Raw genomic sequence first — 24,491 nt, 5'->3', positions numbered from 1 at the left:
ATTAAAGTGAGGTGAAAAATCACTTTATGAGAAAAATTAGAAAAAGGCACACAACTTGCTAAGAGTCTTTTAAATGATGGGGTCAACGTATGAGGGGGGTCATTTGGGAGAATTGATCTCAACCACATGTTAAAATTTCATGTATCACAACAATTGGAAATTATTTTCCTAATTGTTAATTTATTTAACAATTTATTTGCAGTTTGCTATATCAGATAATTCACACTGTGATCTTCACAAATAAATACTGCGGAACAAAAATAACGTTGGAAACTGAGAAATCTAGCACACACACGTAAAAATGACACTGTTATTTTTGGACAAATGTCCTTGGAAAAACACAACTTGGGAAAATCGGTGCAGCAGTTGAGGGTTTTATTATTATGCAGCAAGGAGAAATTCTGAGTACAATAATCTGGATGCCGAAATGTGGCAATCCCGCAGAGAAATTACTGGTAAAAATAATAGAGGGAAATTACCCTCACCCCGAGCAATTCCAGCACTGCACTGCCTCTGAAAAGCAATCCGTCCAACTAGGCCTGTGCAGGCTTTGCGTAACTCTGAAGCTGCCTGCTCTGTGTGCTGCCCGAATTGACTGATATTCAAGCCGTCCTTCCTGTTGCTGGTTGGGAAAATTCTTCTTCGACACTCTGAGACTCCTTTCTGGCCTCTGAAACTGAAGACGTCTTCCCCTCTAAGCAAATCGAATTGCCTTCTTGAGGCTCTACACTGCCTCTACGCAATCTCCTGGAGAAATTTCGGCCTCTCTGCAAATGCACTCACTTGATTTGGAAATCTTCCTCTAGCCTCACTGTCTCTGCTTCGATCTATGGCTCTCTGGAAACTACTGCTGCTCTCTGGAAATCGATCTACCAATGAAATTGAACTGTTGAAGTGTATTCTCCATTTTTCCATCAACACATCGATCCCTTCTTATATCTTCCTGTTGGGACTCCAACAGCTAAGATTAAATCATAATCAATGACTCATATCATTTTTGGATCGATTCATATGAATTTCTAGACTATTCTCACCTTGACTTAATTAGTTATGATTAATTAACCAGTTTTCCTAAGTTTAGACTTATGAAACCAAGGTTAGTTGGGAGCGGGAGTGACATTGTCAGAAGCTCCCGGTTTGGGAGCGTTTCCGGAAGCATTTTTGATGCATATATGTCAACAAAAACATGTAGAATGATGAATTAGATATAAAAAACATAAAAAACATAGATTGAACCATATAACAACAATCATCTAGAAGTTATAATCTTCATCAACCACGTCCACATGTTAGTAACATACAACATATTGAGTCTCATGATTCATCAATCTTAAAGTTTCAAGCTTTCAAAATTCAATATATAACATTTATCATAATTGATCACCAAAGTTGTACTTGTAAGCTAAGTGTAACCATTACAACAAAGAATATCTAACATGAAATGAAACAACTTTCAACTTTCACGAAGCATCATATTCATAATTCATTACCAATGAGTTATAATTGCCAACTTCAAACTTCAAACTTAAATTGTCATATATTGTTTACAAAAAATATCATAATAAATATGAAAGAGTCAACAATTATTAAAAGTTAAAACTACTAGAAACTAGAAAAGACAAGTAAATCTGTCATCTACAGCTTCCTCTTGTTGCCACGAATAATGTCTGATTTCTGAGCAGGTCGTGGTGGTCTTCTAGGAGTCGCCTCCCTCATAGTCCCACGACCAGAACCAGAAGGCAAATGCCCTCCACGTGTGGATGTACATGGAGGCGACAACAACAAAGGAACAAGACTTGGAACTCGAGCACTGCTATTGGATGGTGGGGGTCGCATGGTTGTTGCTTCGTCTTCATCTCTCATAAGTTCTTCTAGTTCTTCAAGATGTATAGTGCCATCCTCCAAATTATCGTCCTCTGGGTGGTTGTCCCAAATTGTATATGTTGGATCCTCATAAGCCCGATCACAGTAATGATCCAACAACCTCAAGTTGTAGTGCACATAAACCAAGATTTTTGCCCGGTTTTCATTTAGTCTGTTTCTTCTCACATTATGTATGAAGCTGTAGGTGCTTCAACACCTCTCCGCAGAAGAAGTATTTATAACCTGTGAGAGAACTTTTTTGCCAATTTTGGTAAAAGTCCCATGCTGCCATATGCTTCCCACCATGTGAGAGCATCAAATCTATCTCTATCTTCCATTGCATGCAAAGAACCGAACAAACCAGTGCAACTGAAGTATCTGCCTAATTCAAGACGCAGATTAGCACACTCCTCCCTGTCAGGTACCAACTTGTCTAATGCTTCCATATATCCTGTAGATACCTCTGGATCTCTATGGGATTTGACCCTAACCTCACCCCAGGTGCAGGTTGGCCCAACCAAGATGGAGAGTAGTATTTTGGCATAAGGATATACGCCAAGGCATGTAGTGGAACATTAAGTTTATTCCACCGTGTACACACAATTGTGAATCAGTGTATACAAGTTGGGATCATCTTTTTGCACAATATCTTTTATTTGCCCCAACATGGTATCCATTTGCTCATACACCTCCCCAATCACTAGTTTATTTGTATCTGCAAAACTAATCATGTGATAAATGGGCTTGGTGAATTCCAATACTTGCCTCACATTTTCCCAAAACTGACCATCAAGAGCAGTCTCCTCCACCTGCTCAAAACCTTGCTTGTCAGCTGCATTTGTAGCCCTTTCCTTTAATACCTGCCAGTGTGGACGTGGTACCATGCTAGTCAATGCCTCTCTTACCTTCAAAAGGTGCTTGAAGGTGAGGTAATTGCTAGCAAATCTAGTCTTCACAATCTTCAACAACTCCAATCTTGAGTGACTGCGGAAAAGCCCATGGGTTTTGCTATAATTTGTAATAAATTTTATCATTTGTTTGCCTCTCTTGTACAAATCACCAATCCATTTGTATTGTTGGTTTTTGTTCTTAATAATATGATGCATCAAAAGGTTCATTGTGTGAACCAAACACCCAGAGCAAAATATGTTGGGGTATTTATCCTCAATAATTGCTCCCTTTGCCTTACAATTAGAACCATTATCAGTAATGGTTTTGCAATGTTGATGTCAGTCTTGAACATCTTGAGTAATCATACGCTGAAAAAAAGATGGCACCACTAACAGAAACAACAAGAACACTTATCAATGGCTTGCCTTTTACATTTGTCCATCCATCTGATACAATGGACACCCCATGCTCAGTCTAAGAATTTGTCATTCTACTCAGAGAATGTGATATTTTTGCTTTTCATGATCAAGTCCAACGGTTCTAGCCTTGTCATACCCAGGGCTCTTGTATCCTTTAGGGGCATCATTTATGGAAGAAACCATTTCATGCCAATAAGGTGAGCGAAGAACATTGAATGGTATCCCACATGCATAGAGAAACCGGTAAACTTTTGAATCCACATCATTCCTACACCCTTCATCAAGGAAATCTGATATGGTTTTACGCCTTAAAGAGATGTTTGGTGACCCTGTGCCTCCACCCCCTGTTTGGTGACCCTGTATTTGAAGCTGTAGGTGCCTTCTGGCACGAGTGTATGAACCTGTGTAAGTTTTGTTGCAATGGGAGTAGTCAAATTTAGTGGTTCCACCCCCTTTCCCTGCTTCAGGCCTAGAAACATATTTCCACAATGGGGTTTGGTCTTGTTTAGTTTTTTGGGCTGAATCATGTTCACTCTTTTCGTCCTCACCAAGGTACTCCTCTTCGGGGTTTTCATCAAATCCACTATAACCCACTTCTTCATCCTCTTCTTCATGATCAATCCTCCTCCTTCTACCCTCCAACACCATAATAACCAAATAAGGAACCAAAAAGAAGAAAATGCCAAGCCATATAACCATGATGTTTGAATTTTGAAGTTTTGAAGCTGCAAAAAAATGGAGGAATGGGAATGGGAAATGGAGAAATTATTTATTTATTTATTTAGCAATGAACATAAAAAAGTGCTAGATTAGAGTGTAGATCCTACCTCTTTGGCCTTCAATCCCAAGCTCCAATCTCCCCTTTCAAGCTCCTCTCTCACCAAGCTCCAAACTCTCTCTTGCTCCAAACTCTCTTGCTCCTTTTGCTCTCAATGGATGAATTGAATAATGGGAGGGGAGAGGGTCTATTTATTTTTCCCCGCTCCCTTTCCTCTCTCTTCTCCCCTTTCCCTCCCTTTCCCTCTCTCCTCTCTGCCGCCGGTGTCGCCCTCCCTCTCGGCTGTGGCCTTTTTTTCCGCTGGCCAGGAGCGCCTTTTTCAGAGGGGGAGTGCTCGGGAGCGATCGTGCCCCCTCTGAAAAAAACACTCTCGGAGTGTACGGGAGTGGTGGAGTGGTCAATGAGCGAACGCTCCGGTGAAATCAGGGAGCGTTTTTTTTAATTAATTAATTATTTTATTTTATTCAGGAGCGCGAATTGGGAGCAGGGGTGTGAGGGGGGAGGGTGCAGATCATTTATTTTTTACACCAATCATGCCCCTGAATTAGCTCTTCCCTTCCCTTTTATTGAGATGGATATCCGAATATCATGGGTTATTTTCTTCTTTTAGTAAAGTGACTTTTTCCTTAGTCATTGTTTAATTAATTCCCATATATTTCATCATTATTTTTTAATATGTAGCATATGGGAATGGCTAGGCTACTGCGTTAGTCTCCATTCCCAATGCCCGGAAAAATGGTAATTACACTTTAGGTCATAAGATGACACCTAATGTGCCCTCGTAATTCTAAAGTTCTCATGGAGTGTCTCTCCTTTTTATGGAAATGCATAAACATCAACTGTATTTATACTGCTTAAAACAGTACTACTCGTGTTATGGGCCTGACCAACAACTTGAGACATGGTCAAATACCATATTTGTCTGCTAGAAGCAAGTATGCCCCAATTTTGGTTTGTTATTAGTGAAATTATCGTTAAATATTGTGCTTTCTTACAAGGATACAACAAAATTTTCTTTTTGGAATGAAGTACAGAATGGGTCTTAACTCAGCGGTTCTGAGTGTTTTCACTGAGAAGTGGTAGTTAATTTATCTCCATGGACTAGGCCAACGTTTTTCATTTTTATTTTTAAAATTTTACTGAATTTATATTAGAAGGTATTTTCAATTAGGAGGCACATTGCATTGATGCTTAAGTATATAATATCGGAAGATATTCTGGGGGCTCAATCACCCAGGCCTCTTCTATTTTTTTGCCCACATCTTTTTGAATGTTTGATATTTAGTTTTTGTTATAGACTGCTCTCTCTCTCTCTCTCTCTCTTTTAGATTTTTTCTGGATAGAATTTAGTAACATAAATAGCTGAGTAGAAATGAGACAGGTGATCTGGATGCCTTTAACATTTTATATGCCTTTAACATAATATCCTTCAAACATAGGACAAAGCAATAGAGGATAAACCTTGAGTTCTGTTTGTTGATTTGTACAAGCTGTTTCTGATCTGCAGATCCTTGTTATGAGGAACAAGACAAGTGCAATTTCGTCTGAGGAGCAAGGGGGTAAGTCAATATTTTGCCTACCCAGGGCCCAGGGCTAGTAAAAAAACTAGAATTTTATCATCATGATTTTGTCTTAAATATCCCTTGAAAAGATTGCTTTCCTTTGGGGTTTTGGAAAGAAACAAATAAAAGAAATTCATTTTGATCTTGTTGGTAATTTAAAGCAGAAAGCATGTATTTTTTAAGTTTTAACTCATTTTTGCTGTTTGTTTATAAGTAATATAAATTGTTAGTTTAATTTCTGTTTTAGAAGACAGCATTGTTTAGCTTCCTGCGGTAACATAGTTTAGGATTTATGTTTCAATGTCAAGACTCATATGATGATTCTGACCTTGAAAGTCAAGATGTGATTTTTCCATGGATTGTGACATATATTTATTTTAGTATATTTATTTTCCTAGTAATTTATGATGAAGAGGAATGAAAGCGACGGCATTTTTTCTTTATGCTTAAGTCAAAGGTTTGTGTTTATCCTATTCCAGTGTACTCTTGACCTTCTGAGTTACCTTCAAGCGTCTTCTGAGTTTTCTTATCTGATAATTTCAGTCTATATTCTCTTCCATGTGAAGTTTTTAACACACCACATAACCTACAGATCGACATAAATGTTTATAAGTTGTCAATGGTGATTACAGTCTATTCTACCGTATTAACATATATTGTTAATGTTTCATAAGGATAAATTCTTTTAATATCCCTGACTATTAGATCATGTTTAACAAAAATAATTTCCTGTTGGTTTCATGATAGATATGTTTCCATAGTTTTGTTTCTATATTGTTCTGCTGCTACTTCTATGACTTTCTGTTTTCTTTCTTGTAAATTAAGTAATGTACTGCATAATTTTGAAATTGACCAGTGCATGTCAGCTGTGAAACTTTTAATACACTACATTAACCACAGATCAGTATAAATGTTTATAAGTTGTAAATGTTGATTACAGTCTATTTTACAGTATTAAGATATATTTTTAATGTTACAAAAGGATAAATTCTATTGATATCACTGACTATTAGACCACATTTAACAAAAGTAATTTCCTGTTGGTTTTATGTTAGATATGTTTCTCTAGTTTTTGTTGTTATATTGTTGTGGTGCTGCTTCTATGACTTTCTGTTCCCTTTCTTGTAAATTATGTACTGTACTGAGCTGTTTATAAGTTACTTTTAACACCCTCTAAATTAGTGACCATGAGTAATTTCCATGTAAATTAACTGAAGTACTGCATAGCCTCCAATATTCCAAATTGATGCTTAGTTTTTTTTAGCTATTTATTAAAAATTGTGTTGAAATTAGTATATTGTATTTCTTTCAAATTTCAGGAAACAAAATATTTGTGTATGCAAAAATGATGAGATTCTCTCTTTTGGATTCCATTAATTTGAAATAGGGCTCCTTGTAGACCGGTACCCAATGTTTTCCTTTCGATTTTTGTATTTTGTGGGATCCTAACTAGCTTATTTTACCAAATAACTGCAGGAAGGGAAACAATCATATGAAATATGAAAGTTGGATTATCTATCAGGATGAAAATTGCCAAATTTGTTTTAAATTCTGTATTATGTGATTTTCCTGTTTGCATGTCTAATCTATCCTAAATGTAGATGTAGTATAAGGCATAGATAAGCATATTCATTAATTTGTACTACAATTATTTTTTGTTCAATTGTGATATGTTGTAGGGATCTTTTTTTTGTAAACAAGCTAAAGAATAGAACTACACAGGTTGACTGGCACTGGGCTTATTCTATTGTCAGTTTCTTCTATGTTATTGGTTTTACAGATTTAAACTTTACAATTTGGGACATTCTTTTAAGCTTGGTGATGCAATACCAAAGGTCTATCTGTGATTAAGGGTATAACCAGATTTTGTTCCTTCGGACTTTTTTTTTTATACAGAGGAGGATGATGAAGAGTACGAGGATGACAATGGAGAAAACCGAATGTTTGGATTTATGTTTGGAAACGTTGATGACTTTGGCGAGCTTGATGTGGACTATCTTGATGAGGTATTTTTGAAGCCTTTTTATACAGAGTATTTGTATTCCCCAATGCAGAGTGTTGGAATTATTTCAATCCGAATTTTTTTCCACTATATATTCCTTTACGATACCTAGAAATGTTACACGTTGTTCATAGACATGAAATTTAAATGCAGAATCTGTTCATGGCTTCAAGTTTTGTTTCTACAGGTGGTGAAGAAACTATAATGATGAAGGACTGTACTCTAAAATTTATACATTATTTTTAGTGAGGATTCAGCAATGAATAGTGAATGCTAATAGTTTTTTATTCATTAGAACATCCCAAATGGAAGTGTGAAAATAAAGAATGAGGTGAAGAGAGGGCATCCCATCCATAATATTGAATATCCTGAAGGCGAAGAGCTGTAGGGGACCAAAAAGGTTAAATATTGCTGGGGTTTATCCTCCACAGTTATGAGAGCATGTTCCTTGTCTTGGGTTTGACTCCTTGGATGTCTGGAACCCAGAGGATATCCCAGTGACATGCAGCCCGGGGCATCCTGATTTGTGATAAGCATGTCTTAGTGATCTACCGAGGGACAGTTCCTAAGAACTTGTGTTTTGGGGATAAATCCCACAAAATAAAAAAAGTATAAAAGAAAATAAGAAGGGAAAATTAAAGCATCCGAAACACTGCCTGTCCACACATTGTGGTGAATGGACACTCTACGGCATTGCCAAACCTCTAATATCAAAAATCATTCGAGGAAGCGGCATGAACAGAAAAGCAGCAACTAGAAGCAATTTCCAGCAAACAACTTTATTTCCGGCAAACAGATTGTCTTACCGGTGGGAAAATCAGCAATATATTTTTATTGTCAGCACAGAGGATGCATTTCTAATAAACATTGTAAAATTTTAAAACAGATGATAATATTACTTCTAATATCTTGTCTTTGGCTTTATCTCTTTGTTTTCTGTGTTTACTAGAGATAGATAGAAATATGCATGCATATATATTATATATACATAAGCAAGCATATAATTATATTTTCACTTTATAGTTAAAAAATAAAGCGGGTTTGTTTTATGTGCTTATTCTGTGATTTAGAATGACATAGATTGTAACACAAATAATTAACATTAGCATCCACTAGATTTGTATTTCTGCATGTATAGATATACATAAGCAAGCATATAATTATATTTTCACTTTATAGTTAAAAAATAAGGCAGGATTGTTTTATGTGCGTATTCAGTGGTTTAGAATGACATAGATTCATAGTGAATACAAATAATTTACATTAGCATCCGCTAGATTTGTAGTTCTTGTAATAGTCACTGGTATATAAAGGGAATGGTTTACCTTCAGGATTCACAGTCGTCGCTACTCACTAGTGTTACAGAACTATGAACTTGGCATAAACTTGGTGAGGGTCAGAAATCGTTGACTTTGTAAAACTTGCCAAAAGAATGCCAAACAATAAAAGATGAATTAGAAAATTTTAGGCAATAAAATTTCCGCTTAAATGACTTTTTTGATGCAAGATAATTGGCAAAACATTGGCCGACTCATGATTTTTTGGAAACAAACAGTAGAAAATTCTGATGACTTGGTTTGGGCAGAACCCCTCAATTAATCGATAACTCAACAATTAATCAGTGTTTTCTGCAATACTGGCCCCAACTAAACTTTTTTTTCATATGGTCTGGATACTAAAATTATGTTGCCCATGTTTTCAGGATGGAGTTACAGGGGACTGGTTTTGGAGATAGTTGAAACTTGAAGTTAATTCCAAATTTCCAGGGGATGACAAATTATTAATAAAGTTGATAATACTTTAAAAAATGCAAAATTTTTCAAAACTCCAAAAAAACTATCTTGGAATTAAAAAAAGTAAACATCATAAAATTGTATATATGATAAATACCAGTGTTGATAACATTGGCATCGGGAAAAAATCGGCGAGGGTTCAGAAAACATCGGCAAAAATCAACAAGCTGTTGAATTTTGTAGCTATGGTCTGTCTTCATAATTATATTCTTGCTGTTGTAATGTAAAAAGATTTTGTAAGACTTGTTCTTCATGTCATTTTGATTATTTAGCCCTTGAAAGAATTTATATAAGATATGTTCTTCATGTCAGAATTAAAAGAGATTTTTGAAATTTGAAATTTGAATTTTTAGTTCCAAGATAGTCAAGTCAGCCCAATGAAGAGACATACCCATTCTGGACAGGCAGACCACTATATAAAGGCATTCGACCTCCTCCACAAAGGCACCATTTGATCTCATCACAAGAAGACAGTTTCTGGGTATCCAACCAAAGGTCAAGAGGAAGAAGGGAAAAAAGAAGGACGGAGATCTCTCTCAAGCTCGCATTTCTCTCTCTCCAAATTTTTTCACATGTGACTATTTTGGGTAGCTTCTGGACAACATATTTTGGGCAGAGCTGAGAAGGCTGAATTCTTGAAGTGCAGAAGTTTGACTTGGTTTGACTTGACTTGAGGGATGGAGACCAGATTTGACCATAACTTGTTGATCTTGTTGATGTCATAGTTGACTAGCCGCATTAGATGTATCTCTTGTTGAACTGAAGAATTTCTCTAAGGAAAAGGTTGCTGAGTTTTTCCCCCAAGTGGGTTTTCCTTGGGTAAATCTTGTGTTCTCTTTTGTGCATTGTGATCTCTACTATCTTTATAGGTTATGTTGAATTTCTGAAGTGTAATTGCTTAATGATAAACTAGAATTGATAAAAGATCTATATCATTTGAAGTAATTACCAATAGTTCAGAAATATTTTGCTTGTATCTATTGCACTTGAAAAATCAACGTGGTATCATAGCTTTGGTAATGAAGAGGACGCCGAGATCAGTCTTGAAGAAGCTTTGGTAAGAGTTCACTCTTGAAAACCTAGATCTACAACCTCTTTACTTGTCTATGACTATGGGTTCCCACATGAAGGCCAAGAACAAATTAGAAGGAGCTACACATTTTAGGGCTTGGAAGACAAGGATTGATCTTCTTCTTGCAAAAGGTCTCTTGGGTATTGTTAAAGGCAAGGTCATCGAACCAAAAAAAGATGAAGAGAAAGCAAAGTTTGAGAAGGATGATATCACAACCATGAGCATCATTATGGACTCTATCAAGGATCACTTGATTCACTATGTTTCAATCTTTCAATCTTCAAAGCAGATGTATGATGCCCTAACGTGTTTGTTCACTATTAATAGTATTGGTCAATTCATGAGTTTGAAGAATTAACTTCTTGATGTTAGAATGACAAGGAATGATACTATAGCTAGGTACTTCATGAGGATATCTCAACTAAGAGATCAACTACAAGCAATTGATGAAGTCATTTTTGAGAAGGAATTAGTAACTACAACACTCGATGGTTTACCTGAATTATGGGACACATTTGCAGCAGGAGTATGTCCTAGAAAAGACACTCCAAAATTTGATGAACTATGGGCCAATTGTATTCAAGAAGAATCAAGGCTCATATCAAGAGGAAAGATTCAAAGATTTTATGAAGGCGATACTCAAGCATATGCAACACGTTTCAAGAAAGGTGGAGGAAGAAAAATGTTTGGTTCTCAAAGAAGAAATGGGCCAATTGTATTCAAGAAGAATCAAGGCTCATATCAAGAGGAAAGATTCAAAGATTTGATGAAGGCGATTCTCAAGCATATGCAACACGTTTCAAGAAAGGCGGAGGAAGAAAAATGTTTGGTTCTCAAAGAAGAAATGAAGGACGAAGATCGAAAGAAAGAAGATTTGCCTCTAAAGGAAAGAGAGACATGCCAAATGTTCAATGCTATCAATGTCACAAATATGGTCACTTTAGACACGATTGTTCTGAAAGATCAGATGATAGAAAGAGAAAGGGCAAGCAACATGCCTCCACAACAAATTTTGAAGAACTTCCAAAAAGACCGAAGAATGAAAATCCAAGTAATAAAGAATTCTTCTATTTCTCTGCTCTTACTAGTAATAGGTCGATTATGATGTATGTGGTCCTATGCCATTGAAGTCTCTTGGAGGCCCTTTGTACTATGTAACATTTATTGACAACTTCTCTCACAAGACATGGATCTACTTCATGAAGATTTAAGATATCAAGATCTTGAGATTTGATAGTGGAGGAGAATATACCTCCAAGGAGCTCGTTGCTTTTTGCAAAGAAGCCGGGATTAAGAGAGAGCTGATAGAGTTGCTGAAAGAAAGAACAAAACCATTGAAGAATCTATCAAAGCAATGATGTATGACCAAGATATGCCTATGTTTCTGTGGAGTGAAGCATCAAGGACCGTTGTCTACATTCAAAATAGAACTCCTCATTGAATCTTGGAAAACAAGACTCAATCCAAGTAATAAAGAATTCTTCTATTTCTCTGCTCTTACTAGTAATAAGTCCATTATGATGTATGTGGTCCTATGTCGTTGAAGTCCCTTGGAGGCTCTTTGTAATATGTAACATTTATTGACGACTTCTCTCACAAGACATGGATCTACTTCATGAAGATGTAAGATGAATTTTTTGACAAGTTCCAAGAATTCAATGTTGAAGTCCAAAACTTGAAAGGAAAGAAGATCAAGATCTTGAGATATGATAGTGGAGGAGAATATACCTCAAAGGAGCTCGTTTCTTCTTGCAAAGAAGCTGGGATTAAGAGGGAGCTGATAGTCCTTATAATGCGCAACAAAACGGAGTTGTTGAAAGAAAGAATAGAACCATTGAATAATCTGTCAGAGCAATGATGTATGACCAAGACATACCTATGTTTCTGTGGAGTGAAGCATCAAGGACCGCTGTCTACATTCGAAATAGAAGTCCTCATTGAATCTTGGAAGACAAGACTCTTGAAGAAGCATTCACTGAACAAAAACCCCAGGTTGGTCATTTAAGAATATTTGGTTGTCCTGTTCCTAAAGATAAGATGAGGAAGTTAGAGCCTTTAGGAAAGAAAGGAATATTCGTTGGTTATAGTGAATCATCAAAGGCGTATAGAATATATATTCCAAGACAAAAACAAGTTGAAGTTAACATGGATGTGACCTTTGATGAGAACATGGTTTATTGGAAGTCTAAAAAAGTGGACTCTAATGAGGACAAAGAACATGAAGCTCCCAAGGAAGAAGTATATGGTCCAACAAATCCTTTTTGAACATCCCGTTGATCATCAAGAAGAGCCAAAAGGGCTAAGTGAACTAGTGGACTCGATTTTTGTTCTTGAAATCAAGAAAATGCTAGCTTGGTTAGGATACACTTTGTAGGAAGCCGGAGGAGATGCAACACCATGTGGGTCCTTCAAGGAAAGCAACAAGTTTGGAAGGATGTAATGCTGGAAGAATACCAATCGATTATGAAAAATGATGTATGGGAGATTGTGCTTAGACTTGAAGGAAAATCAGTGGTGTCCTCGAAATGGGTATATAAGATCAAGCATGCAGTGGATGGTAGCATTGCCAAATACAAGGCGAGATTTGTGGCTAGAGGTTTCTCCCAGAAAGAGGGAGAAGACTATGGTGAGACTTTGCTCTGGTTACCGTGTACACTACTATTAGATCCATTGTTTCTATTGCTTCTTCTATGGGTTGGAACTTACATCAAATGGATGTAAACACTGCTTTTCTTAATGGCATGATTGAAGAAGTGTACATAGATCAACCTCAAGGTTTTGAGGTCCATGGTAGAGAGTCACACATTTGTAGGTTGAAGAAAGCCTTGTATGGACTTAAGCAAGCATTGGGAGCCTGGTATACACGAATTGAACATTATCTGACAAGACTTGGTTTCTCCAAAAGTGATGTTGATTGAAACCTGTACTTCAAGGTTGAGAAGAATGAACCTGTGATCCTATTGTTGTATGGTGATGGCCTATTTTTGATAGGTATGGAGCATTTGATTATTTGGTGTAAGCGGGAGCTAGCTTCCAAATTTGGTGTGAAGGATTTTGGTTTGATGCACTATTATTTGGGGATAGAAGTATGACAAAAGCCTGAAATATTTCTTGGTTAAGTAAAATATATTATCAAGATCCTTCAAAAGTTTGGTATGATGAATTGCAAGTCGATGTCGACTCCCATGGTTACATATCTCAGAACATTGAGAGACTCTGAGTCTGATTTGGTAGATGCATCAATGTACTAGTAGTTGATTGGCTCGATGATGTATTTGGTTAATACGTGGCCAAACATTTGCTTTGCAGTGAACATGTTGAGCCAGTTCCATGTGGAACCTAGACATGATTATTGGATTGCAACAAAACACATATTGAGGTACTTGCGTGGTGTTGAAAATGTAACTAGTTTCGGTCTTCATAATTGTTGTTATACTCATTTCAATATGTAACCTATGTAACAAACAAAAGAAGAAAAGAAAAAGTTATTATTTAAATCATGGGTTTCATGCTCATTCTTGGTGGTCTTCAAGGTAAAAGCATGTTCTTCATGCTTCTAGGGTTTGTTAGGTCTTAGGATTTATTGTCATGAGTCAAAAGAGTTAAAATCATGTTTATAATACCCTTTCGGGCAAAATGTAATTGGAAAAATAATTTATTTTGAGTCTAGAAAGTCTTGGAAACTCCAAAAGTACAAGTGGGCCCTGGCAGCTTCAAGTGGCCCTAAAGGAGGGAATTCGAAGCCTTGGAAAGGCTATATAAAGGAAGTTCAACCTCATTTAGCACTCACTCACTCACAAGTTTGATCTCAGAAGGAAGTTTGATTTGTAGCTAAGAAGCGGAGGAAGAACAGAGTGAAGGTCTAGAAGAAGAAAGGAAGGGCGAAAATATTGTTTTTGGGATCAATCTCTCTCACATGCGTGAAGGATTAGGGTTTTTGCAGCTTCCAAGAAAGGCCAAAATTGCAGGACTGAGTTGCAGTAAGACGAAGTGCAATATCTTGTTGTTGGGAGGAAGAATATCCTATCTTGACCTTGTTGACCTTGGGAGGAGTTGCCTTGCTCTAGGAAGGTCTCAAGAGGAAGTTGAACTAGGGTTTTTGCAACAACAACAAGGGTCGAAGTTGCAGGACGAAAATTGTAGGTCGAGTTGCAGTATTGAAGCTGGTTGGTTGAAATTGCAGGTTGAAGCTGGTGGGTGCAAAATTTGGGTAGCTTTTGGCCAGGCCAAAATTTTGGGTAGATCTGAGAAGGCCGAATTCTTGAAGAGAAGAAGTTTGACTTGGTTTGATTTGACTTGAGGGTTGGAGACCAGGTTTGACCATAGCTTGTTGATCTTGTTGATGTCATAGTTGACTAGCTGTATTAGATGTATCTCTTATTGAACTAAAGAATTTCTCTAAGGAAAAGGTTGCTGGGTTTTTACCCCTAGTGGGTTTTCCTAGGGTAAATCTTGTGTTTTGGTTTGTGCATTGTGATCTCTACTGTCTTTATGGTTTATGGTTGTATTTCTAAAGTGTAATTGCTTAATGATAAACTAGAATTGATAAAAGAAGATCTATATCATTTGAAGTGATTACCAATAGTTTAAAAATATTGTGCTTGTGTCTAGTGCACTTGAAAAATCAACACAAACTGTAACAAACATTAAAAGTACAAAATATACTCATTTTTTTTCAACATTTTAAACATATAAAACATCAACAACTTTAGAATCTAGATGAACACATTAACACGTAAATGTGGAGAAAGTACTAATATATATGTAGTGAATGCCAAATAAAAGGTGACACATCAAAGTTGATACTGAATCCTGAACCTTGAAAGTTGTTCAATCAAGGACCCAAAAGTGGAGAATTAAAATATTGCAGATATAAGAATGAAATTGATACTGAATCCTGAACCTTGAAAGTTGTTCAATCAAGGACTCAAAAGTGGAGAATTAAAATATTGCACATATAAGAATGAAATATAGGTAGATTCAAATCTCTTAAAATTTAGAAACTAAAACATTTACAATTTTACATGATGTTGATACCAATTCAGTCATACAACTAATGCATATAACCAAATATCACCAAGTGCAATCCATCTCTAAACCAAAAATACATCAACAAAGAACCTCTAGAGTCCAAAAAAACCATGCTACAACAAAAAAACTACATATCATCAAAATAATTGCCTATATTGGGATCCTCATCATCAATATCGCCCTCTAACCATTAAAATAAGATAAAGTTTCTTAACATGTCAAATCAAGATTTTGTTTGAGTGATGTGTATATTCTTACTAGGGTCATGGCAAAGGAGTTCAACAATCACTGCCACCAACATTGAAGTATATAGACGGCTTAGTGCTCTCGATTAAATGTCAAGTCCATACTTTCTTACATGACAAAATTGAATAGAAATGTTGCAATCCCCCAAATCTTGAAATCCTAAAAATTGTTAGGTCTTTTGGATTTTGAGTGGGGTCTCAAATTCTACTTTCTCCATATGAAATTCAATGAGGTTAGAACCACTCTCAAATATCTTGAAATAATTAATGGTAATGTAGAAAATTAAGTAAAAGTGATATTACTTTTACTTCAATAATTTAGCATTACCATTAATTACATAACATTAGTAGGGTTTGGACAAATCCACTTGCTCGACATTTGGAATCCCTTCTAACACTGTACAATAACCCTTAACTATCGCCTTGTAGCTCCAACTTGCGAGCGAATTGACAAAAAAGGAAGGCATCAGGACTGTACGAAATATTAGAGGAAATCACAATTTTTAAGTAAACCACGTGATGTTTATTTTTAGGAAAAAAATTGCAATTGTTTAGCACATCGCCAAAAACAAGGGGGATGTTATCAAAAATGATAAATACCACTCAACTTATTTATCATTTGATAAATGTGAGCAACTTTATTATTGAAAATGGCGAAGCACTTAAAATAATTAGTCCAATCTAGGAAAATTTATAAATACCAAATTATGTGCTCATAGATTTAAATTATGATTTTTTGCTTCAAGGTTCCGAAAAGATTTAATTTCTTTGTTCAAGTGAATAGTTGCATACCTTCACTACATCCCTAGGCGATGAAATATGGTTAGCTACTTTTGTGTAGCTATTCGTCAAACCATGGCTGCAAGGATTAAATGGCCATAATCCTTGAAATGCCAAAGTTGCATTGTGTCACAAATCATAGTAAGGATTTGATTGCAACCTCTCTTCACTCCTAAAATCTTCATGCATGGGGAAACAATTCCCCAATGTGGGAGACACATTTTCCCAAAAAGGGGACGTGTGGGAGGCCCCCATAACCTTAATTTTTTGTCCATAGAACAAAGATGGGGGTTAGGGCATTAAGGAATTTGTGACGTTGGTAATTAATGGTAAATATTAAATTCTTATATTTTCTATCCTTTTACTTAAATTTTTAACAATACCATCAATTGTTTGAAGATGTGTGAGAGTGGTTCCAACCTTGTTGGACTTCATATGGAGAAAGTAAAATTTCACATTCCATTCAAAATTCAACAAAATTAACAATTTTCAGGATTTCATGACTGGTAGGATTATAACATTTCCACAGGATTGCACAATGATGAATTGTATGGGATGAACTGTTATTGTTGGGATTTTATCATTACTATTTTTTATAATTTTAGAGATGGGGACCCCTATGTCAGGAACCTCGATGTGCCCTCATCCCCCAAAATTTCCCTAAAATTTTGGAGTGCTCCCACATGCCCCCCTTGTGCATCTCCCCATTCCTACGCTCCCCTGTCTTGGGGACTTGGTAGAATAGAGTAAATTATTTAATAAACATGAGCAAGTACATAATCTTGAATGGAAAAATTCTCATCAATTTACATTACAAAATTGACTAAATGCCCATATTAATTCACAGTGCCAAATGGCAAAATGCTTGAAATATTACAATCTCAAATGCCTGGAAATAGTATAGTCTCAAATGACAAAATGCTTAGAATACATGCTCACTACTCACTACAATACATGCTCACTACATGTGAATAATGACAAAATGCTTAGAATTACAATATTTTGCTTCATAGTTCTCTAAAACCACCTAGAGATTTCGTAAAGATTTTGTTGCATGATCATCATCGTTATTAAAGCGAGGATAAAGAGAGGATAAAGGCACACCACAACAACACAAGATTGAGAGAGGCATCTCAGTGAGTGGTGTGCTCCGTTCGAGGGAGTGTAGGGAAGCTGGAGATCTAGATTTGCAGAGAAGATCGAGCTCCGATTTGTCGATCTAGGGTGGATTGGCAAAATCAAATCCAGGTTTATTTGTATTCTATATTTTCTCTGTTGGGCCATTATCACAGGACGTGAGCTCAAGTATGTTTGGATTAATAATGAAAAACTTCGCTGGGTAGAATCTGTGCGTGGTGTTTTTGTGAGAGGTTATTTTTTGCTTCCACTAACTAAGTTAAGAACTTAGATATATAGATTATTTGGTAGATCTACTTTCTGCTAGGTTAATGATTTACTTGGTGGTAGGTTTAACGGGAATCAATATGGTATCAGAGCGTAAATTTAGTGCTGATGTCGAATCATAGGTGCCAGGTTTGTATTGGATCACTGAGGCCTAGATGTGGTGACAATTATATGAAGGTGAGAATTTTTTTAAGGGTCGAAGGAGATCGATTGCATGGGCTGAGGTATGGGGCTGTACAACACTAAACTAAAGTTTTTGTAATATCCCAGTTATTATTTTTAGCAAAATTATTAGAAATTCTTACGTGGCACAACTATTTCTTGAACACCATACAAATATGCAAAATTTAACACAATAACAATTACCAACAAATAAATCGAATTGCAATAAACCTAGAAAGCAAATGGAAACACTGCGACAACAACTCAACTTTATAATATTATAACGTTATACATGCCAATACAAACTGGAAAATAGCTGTGACACAAATAAATGTGGCTTCCAAAGGTCTGTTGCAATACCAAACCTAGTCTCTAAAATAGAATTGGAACCAATGAACACACTTGTGAATTCACCAAGGGATGAGACAAGTTTTTGTTTGATCCCACCGAATCACCCAATGGTTGCTCGAGGCTACAGAAGTTGAGAACATGGTTCTCCAGAATTCACCACAAAGACAATACACAAATCCAAGATGTCCCAAATAATCTCCTCCTCTTCCTTTTAAATGTTCGATATATAGACCTCCAATCTTCTAGAAGTGTTTTATTTTATTATTTTATTATTGTGCTAGAAGTTCCTCGTTGACTTCATCTTAAGTGATTTTTAGGCCACCCCATAGATTGGCCTCGACTCAATTGATCACTTCTTCTTTTTAGTGCTCCCCTTATTCCAATGATCCCTAGCTCAGTTTAGAGTGGATTCACATAGACCGCGTTTGGACACAAAGCATTAGAATAATCGATTGAATAGGATTTGCTAGATGTGCCATCTTTAGGAGGTTGAGATTGAGGAGAATTTCAGTTTTCATTACCCCATTTATTATGAGATCCGAGGTTGGTTCCATTATCTATTCAGGGAGTCACAAACTCTTTTTAGTTTCTTTGGATTCTCCAACTAGTGCTACCAAGTTCTATAAATGCACAAGGCCTTCATACCGAGTCTTAGATTCTTGGCCACTCCATAGACTAGCCTCAACTCCACTGGTCACTTCTTTTTGATGCCCCCCTTATTGCAATGGTACCTGTTACAACAAAATCTAGCACCTAGTGCGAAGCCTCAGTAGGTGACCTATATAATGTGCAATGCACGTGAGTGTTAACAATGTCACCTTAACAACTACTCCCCTCCTTGAATGGCCCCTAAGGATCCTACAATAAAAATGCATTGGATAAAAGTATGACAAACTAGGGTTTGCAATGGGTGATGGAATAAATTCAATATTTGGGTTCAAGCGTCTTTGGCTCAATCTAAAGGTTAAGATTAGCATGAGGAGTCTTAAATAGGTTACTCAAACACAACAAATCAAGAAAAATTCAAGGCTGCTATAAATTAGGGTTTTAGGCCAACAAATTGCAACAGAAGTATAGTTTATAACAATAGCAAATTTAGTTGTTAAAATTGTGCAAAAGTTATGTGAGATGAAGGTTAAATTTGAGAGGTAACTAAGGACAAAATTACAACAAATATGTTAATAAAGCACTTTAGCCCTAGAAAATGGTTGTAAAATGCATGAAAAACTTCAGTTTAGTTTTTTGAATGCACTTTTAAACAAGATCTAATCCTAGAGCATACACTAACAAGTTATTAAATGTTAAAATACATGATTTTGCTGTAATTTAAACCTAATTTACCATAAAACGAAAACAAGAACAAGTTTTATATTTTAGAAGAATGTGACACGTGAGATAGGCAATGCCTTGTCAGTCTAGGGAATATGTTATCTAGGATACAAACTATTCTAGGGTTTCTTTGGAGTGATTCTAAAGCCAAACAAAACTAGGGTAAATAAACTAACTTACCCTAAGTTTTGAAATTTAGGTTGTCAATTTTCTGGATTACTAGGGGAAAGAAAAACCAATCTCTATTCCTCAAATACTTGGATGACTAGGGGAAAGAAAAACCTATATCTATTCCTCAAATACTTGGAGGAAAGGTTTAGCGTAACAAAGGACAATGAATCAAATACCAAAAAAAATTAACGTAGCACAAGAACATTCATTCCGTGGAACATAATACCAAAATAAAACAAATAAGCTACTTACTTCATTATGCAACATCCAAGATCCACCCAAGAAAGTTGCTTATTGTGCATAAGAGAAAAGTATCACTAATGAACAATTGTTATTCGAATGTAATAATGATCTTGTTGCTACACAAACTAGCAGGCCTTGTGAAGAGGCAAAAGCTAGGGGGCACAACAACACTTGAGACAAAGGCCTATTATCACCATAGCCTAAATCCCTTGCTCTTCTTGGATTTTCACCAATGGGAGGAGTTCCAGTAATACTCACTTGTGATATTGTTTCTTGGATAGGTCTGAAATGAGGAAAGGTAGCTCATTCAATGGAAAGATTCAACAAATTTGCAAGCTTTGGGAGAAGCTACTAAGACTTTCCATGAAAAATCCCTTTGAAAATAAACTACACAAGACCTAGGGTTGAGACTTGACACGAGATATATGTGCATCCAAGGTCAAGGTAGGTAAGAGAAAAGGCAATGAATGATTTACTTCACCAAGTACTAAAGAATTTTGCCTTCAAAGAATCCCCAAGTTGAAGGATTAGCTTCTAGGGTTCCCTCTTAATGTGACAACTAGGGCATCAAAATTTATGGAGAATCCACCATGGGAATTCCACCAAAATTTGAGGTCCTCTAGAGGAGACACAAAGGAAGATTTCTATCCAAATGAAATTAAAAAATTCCTCCTCCAAGATATTTCACACCAAGCCGTAGATGAGCCTCCTTATTCTTAAAGGGACGAAAAAAATATCGGTTAAAAGAGATAATTTTGAGTTTTTAGTGACTACCAGGATATCTGACCAGTTCCTAGACCCTTGGGAGGTTTGGAGTCATGAGTGATCTTGATATGGCAATTCGCTCTTCAAGGAGACCTAAAGGAAAGGCTTTCACTACCCCTTCATATATTTATACTACTTTGACAATTATTAATGGAGTTTCAAGGATAAAATGCAATAATCCCCTAGGAACATTCATTCATTCACTATCAAACGAACAACACCTGCAAAAATTCCCAATAGTTACAATTTTAAACAATATTCAACAATTAAGGCACATTAATAACCATGAGACATTATTCCATACATTAGACATTAGCGAAAATTAGAAATTCATCATGAAAGAGCACTTACAAGATAACGAAGAGTATATCTATCCATAATAATGCCAATTAGAAGCTCTAAAAATGAGACAAGAATTATCCACACATCAAAATGCATCCATTAACAAAAAATCCTCACGAAAATTGCATGTCTGAATTTGCCAAAGAGGGCGAAAATCCTAGAAGTGATGGCTCAAATGAGAGAGGGTAGTCTCTCCAATATATACATGACCAAGTAGGTCGAAATACAAGTAAACAAGCCTTTCTACATGTCTAAAATGTTAAGAAACCCACCCATGGTTACAAGTCAACCATGATAGCATTTAAAAATTAATTTATCTCTCCTAAGCCCACGCAAGGCTGACATCGTCCATGCGTAGAGGCCTAGAGAGGCAACATTGAGGCCTCTTGTGCTAGAACTGTGGTAGAGGGCCTCAAAAATCATGATGAAAAGGGTGACACCTTCATTATGTTGCAAAACATCTCCGAGACCCCTATTTGCACCAAAATGGGTCTCATGGGTCTCCAAGTGGCTCAAAATCATGTCGATGCTCCATTAATGAGGGCTCAAAGATGATAGATGCCCTCCCATGTCTCCCTAGGAAAGACAACCTCCTTTGGGCCTTGGTTCAATGACCAAATGTCGGGTCCAATGTGTGGCCGGCTGGGGCATCGTGGTCCAAGTGCATCATCTCTTGAATAACTGGGGCAACGAACAACCTAATAGTGGTGCTGAAGAAGCCCATGGTGTGGCAATCAGTGCTCTGCATGAATATAGGCCCATGGCTCTAAATCCTCACCTTATATATGGCATTATGATCCTTGGAGGGCTTGGATCCCATATAGGGAGGCCAAGTCGAAGATGAAAACCCACTTGCAATCCTGTATAAGATCCAACGCATCTCTTGACCTTCAGATACAATAATTCATTGGTGCAATTGAGTGAATAAGCTTGTTAATCAAGGGCAGAAATGAGGCTTCATAATGAGTTCCCTTCCAAATTTGGGGCTTTGAACATGTAATGGTGTTACCTCCCTAGGTAGGAGTGGCTAATAAACAACCCTATTAGGTGTCCAAGGTACATCCTTCAAGTGGTAGGTGTCGTGTGAACAATGATGAGGTGGATTGGGACAATGGGGTCTCAAGGCCAAATGCCATGGGCTCAAGGGTGGTAATGACGAGGGAGGTCCACATATTTGTGTGTATGAATGTAGGAGGGAGCAATCATGGTACATGAGTTACCCAAATCTTTGTTTTTCCACCCTTCTTCATTACCTTTTGCCTTTTATTGATTTTTATTTTATTTTACTACTTGGGGCTCCAGGGAATGAGAGCATGATGTGTATGATGTTGCAGTGATTACCCCCTTATGGTTGGGCAGTTCATCACCCACTAGGGGTTGGGACATACATGGGTTTCTTAATGATGCGAGGGGTACTCATAGGGGCCTTAGGAACTAGGGTGATGGCCATAGTGATAAGGGATAGAGCTCATGCTTGGCTTTTACCCACGTGCTAAATTTATTGCCCTGACCATCTTTTATATTTCCTTTTGTTTATGGCCATATTATGCTTTATCTCTTTTTTTTAGCTGCATCAACCTCTGGGGCATTGTTCTAGACCCGACCTACACATGTGGAGAAGGGGATGGGGAGTACTATAGCCTTGTGGACCCAATGGTCACGTGGAACTAGAGAGGGAAGATGATGAAATGAGGCATGTAATGTGCAGAGAGGAGTGAAAAATATGGAACGGGAAAATGGGACCATGCTACCAAAATCGGGGTTTCCCAAGTAGTGCCCATCCTAAAGCTATAAGCCAGTAGGGGAGATCCCATGGGACTAGCGTTGAAGATTAACCTCCCTAGTGAAGGTAAGGGAACAAGACTACAGTCAAAACCCTTCCTCCTTCCAAGTCACCCAATAATCCATACCCAAGTGTACCCATGAAAAACAAGCATAAACACCCAATTACATAATGAAAAATCATACCTTTAGGATTGGATGGCCCACCTTCAAACATATGATCTCGACAGATGGGCGAGGGTACACGATGGCTAGCTAATTTGGTGGAAATAAAGTAACACATCAAAGCTATCAGGTGGCTATTGCTATCGACTGAAGGAAGATACATCGGAAAGAAAGCTCGCCAAAGGGGTACCCCAATTTTGGTTGGCTACAGATCCAATGTAGAAATTGACTCCCCTATTTATGTGAGGGTAACCAAGTTGATTTTCATTTAAATTAGGCTAAAAGCCCCCAAAACTACTAAATGCATGATACAAGGTAGATATGTCATCAAACTGACCCCCAATGATAGCCAAAATAAGGAATACATGAAAATAAACCTCAATTAACTCACATGTATGAGTATATAAGCTTGCAATGGTGATGTCATCTCCCAAAATACATGTCTCTCCATGAAAAGGTGTAAGGAATGACCCATAGTGGTTTCTCTCATCCCAAAAGTTATGTTTTCCCATCAAAATGGGCTCATCACCAAAGAAAACACTCTCAAGAACAACATCATCATCAAGAAAGCCAATGTCATCATCAAATGCATCAAAAGGGTGAAATCATCATGTTCGGGCATGATGTCACTAGGGTATGAGGTGTGAAATCCTTTTTAGAGGGATGTTAAGTCATCATCATCATTGATCATCTCGAAGAAAAGAGCAACGTCCATCAAGAAGGTATAATGCCAACCTAGGGTCTCCTGTCATCTCCTAGGCACATATAACTCCAAGCAATGTCCTAGCCTAGATAACCAATGTCCAAGGTCCTAACACTGCGGGAAGGTCTCATCAATTGTGCCAAGTCATTCTCAATGTCAATGTACCTCAAAAAGTGCTCAATGTTCTCGGTGAAAATGCACTATGTCATCATCAAATTGGCTGGACGTAATCTATGGACGGTTGGAGAAGCATCATATCATCACTCAAGGTATTTTCATTGCACATGTTGAAATCATGTGAAATCAAGTGAAATCAAGTGAAATCAAGAAATCAAGAAATCAATGTCCAAAGCCATCAAAGTTCTTCACACAAGTATCATCTTTAAATGTCTTGCTAGCTTATAATTGTGCACAAGTTACCATACTTAGGTATGGGAGCGTTATCACATGACCATCAAGGTGGGCCATATTCAATGTCAAAGCCATCAGGGTGCTTCACACAAATATCATCTTCAAATGTCTTACCAAGTTATGATTGTGCACAAGTTACCATACTTAGGTATGAGAGGGTTATGACATGACCCTATTAGGTGCTTCCAACTCTAAGGGGAGGAACAACGATAGGTGCAAGTCAGGTG

General features: G+C 37.0%; 1 protein-coding gene across 1 annotated transcript in view; it reads left to right on the top strand.

Annotated features, from left to right (window-relative positions):
• LOC149167923 (transcription initiation factor TFIID subunit 1-like) overlaps nt 1-24,491 on the top strand; it is a 229,764-nt gene that overhangs the window by 45,465 nt on the left and 159,808 nt on the right. The window contains exons 3-4 of the mRNA XM_089430634.1: nt 5,459-5,510; nt 7,410-7,519. Of these exons, the coding sequence (XP_089286760.1) occupies nt 5,468-5,510; nt 7,410-7,519 (153 nt within the window). The 5' untranslated portion in view covers nt 5,459-5,467. The remainder of the gene's footprint in view (nt 1-5,458; nt 5,511-7,409; nt 7,520-24,491) is intronic.

This window comes from Pinus tabuliformis, chromosome 5_1, assembly GCF_031772625.1.
Source record: "Pinus tabuliformis cultivar Carrire ecotype Pingquan chromosome 5_1, CPIR1, whole genome shotgun sequence".
In the NCBI taxonomy this organism is placed as follows: Eukaryota; Viridiplantae; Streptophyta; class Pinopsida; order Pinales; family Pinaceae; genus Pinus; species Pinus tabuliformis.
Note: the sequence above shows the minus strand (reverse complement) of the source record. Positions and strands in the feature narration are given on the sequence as shown.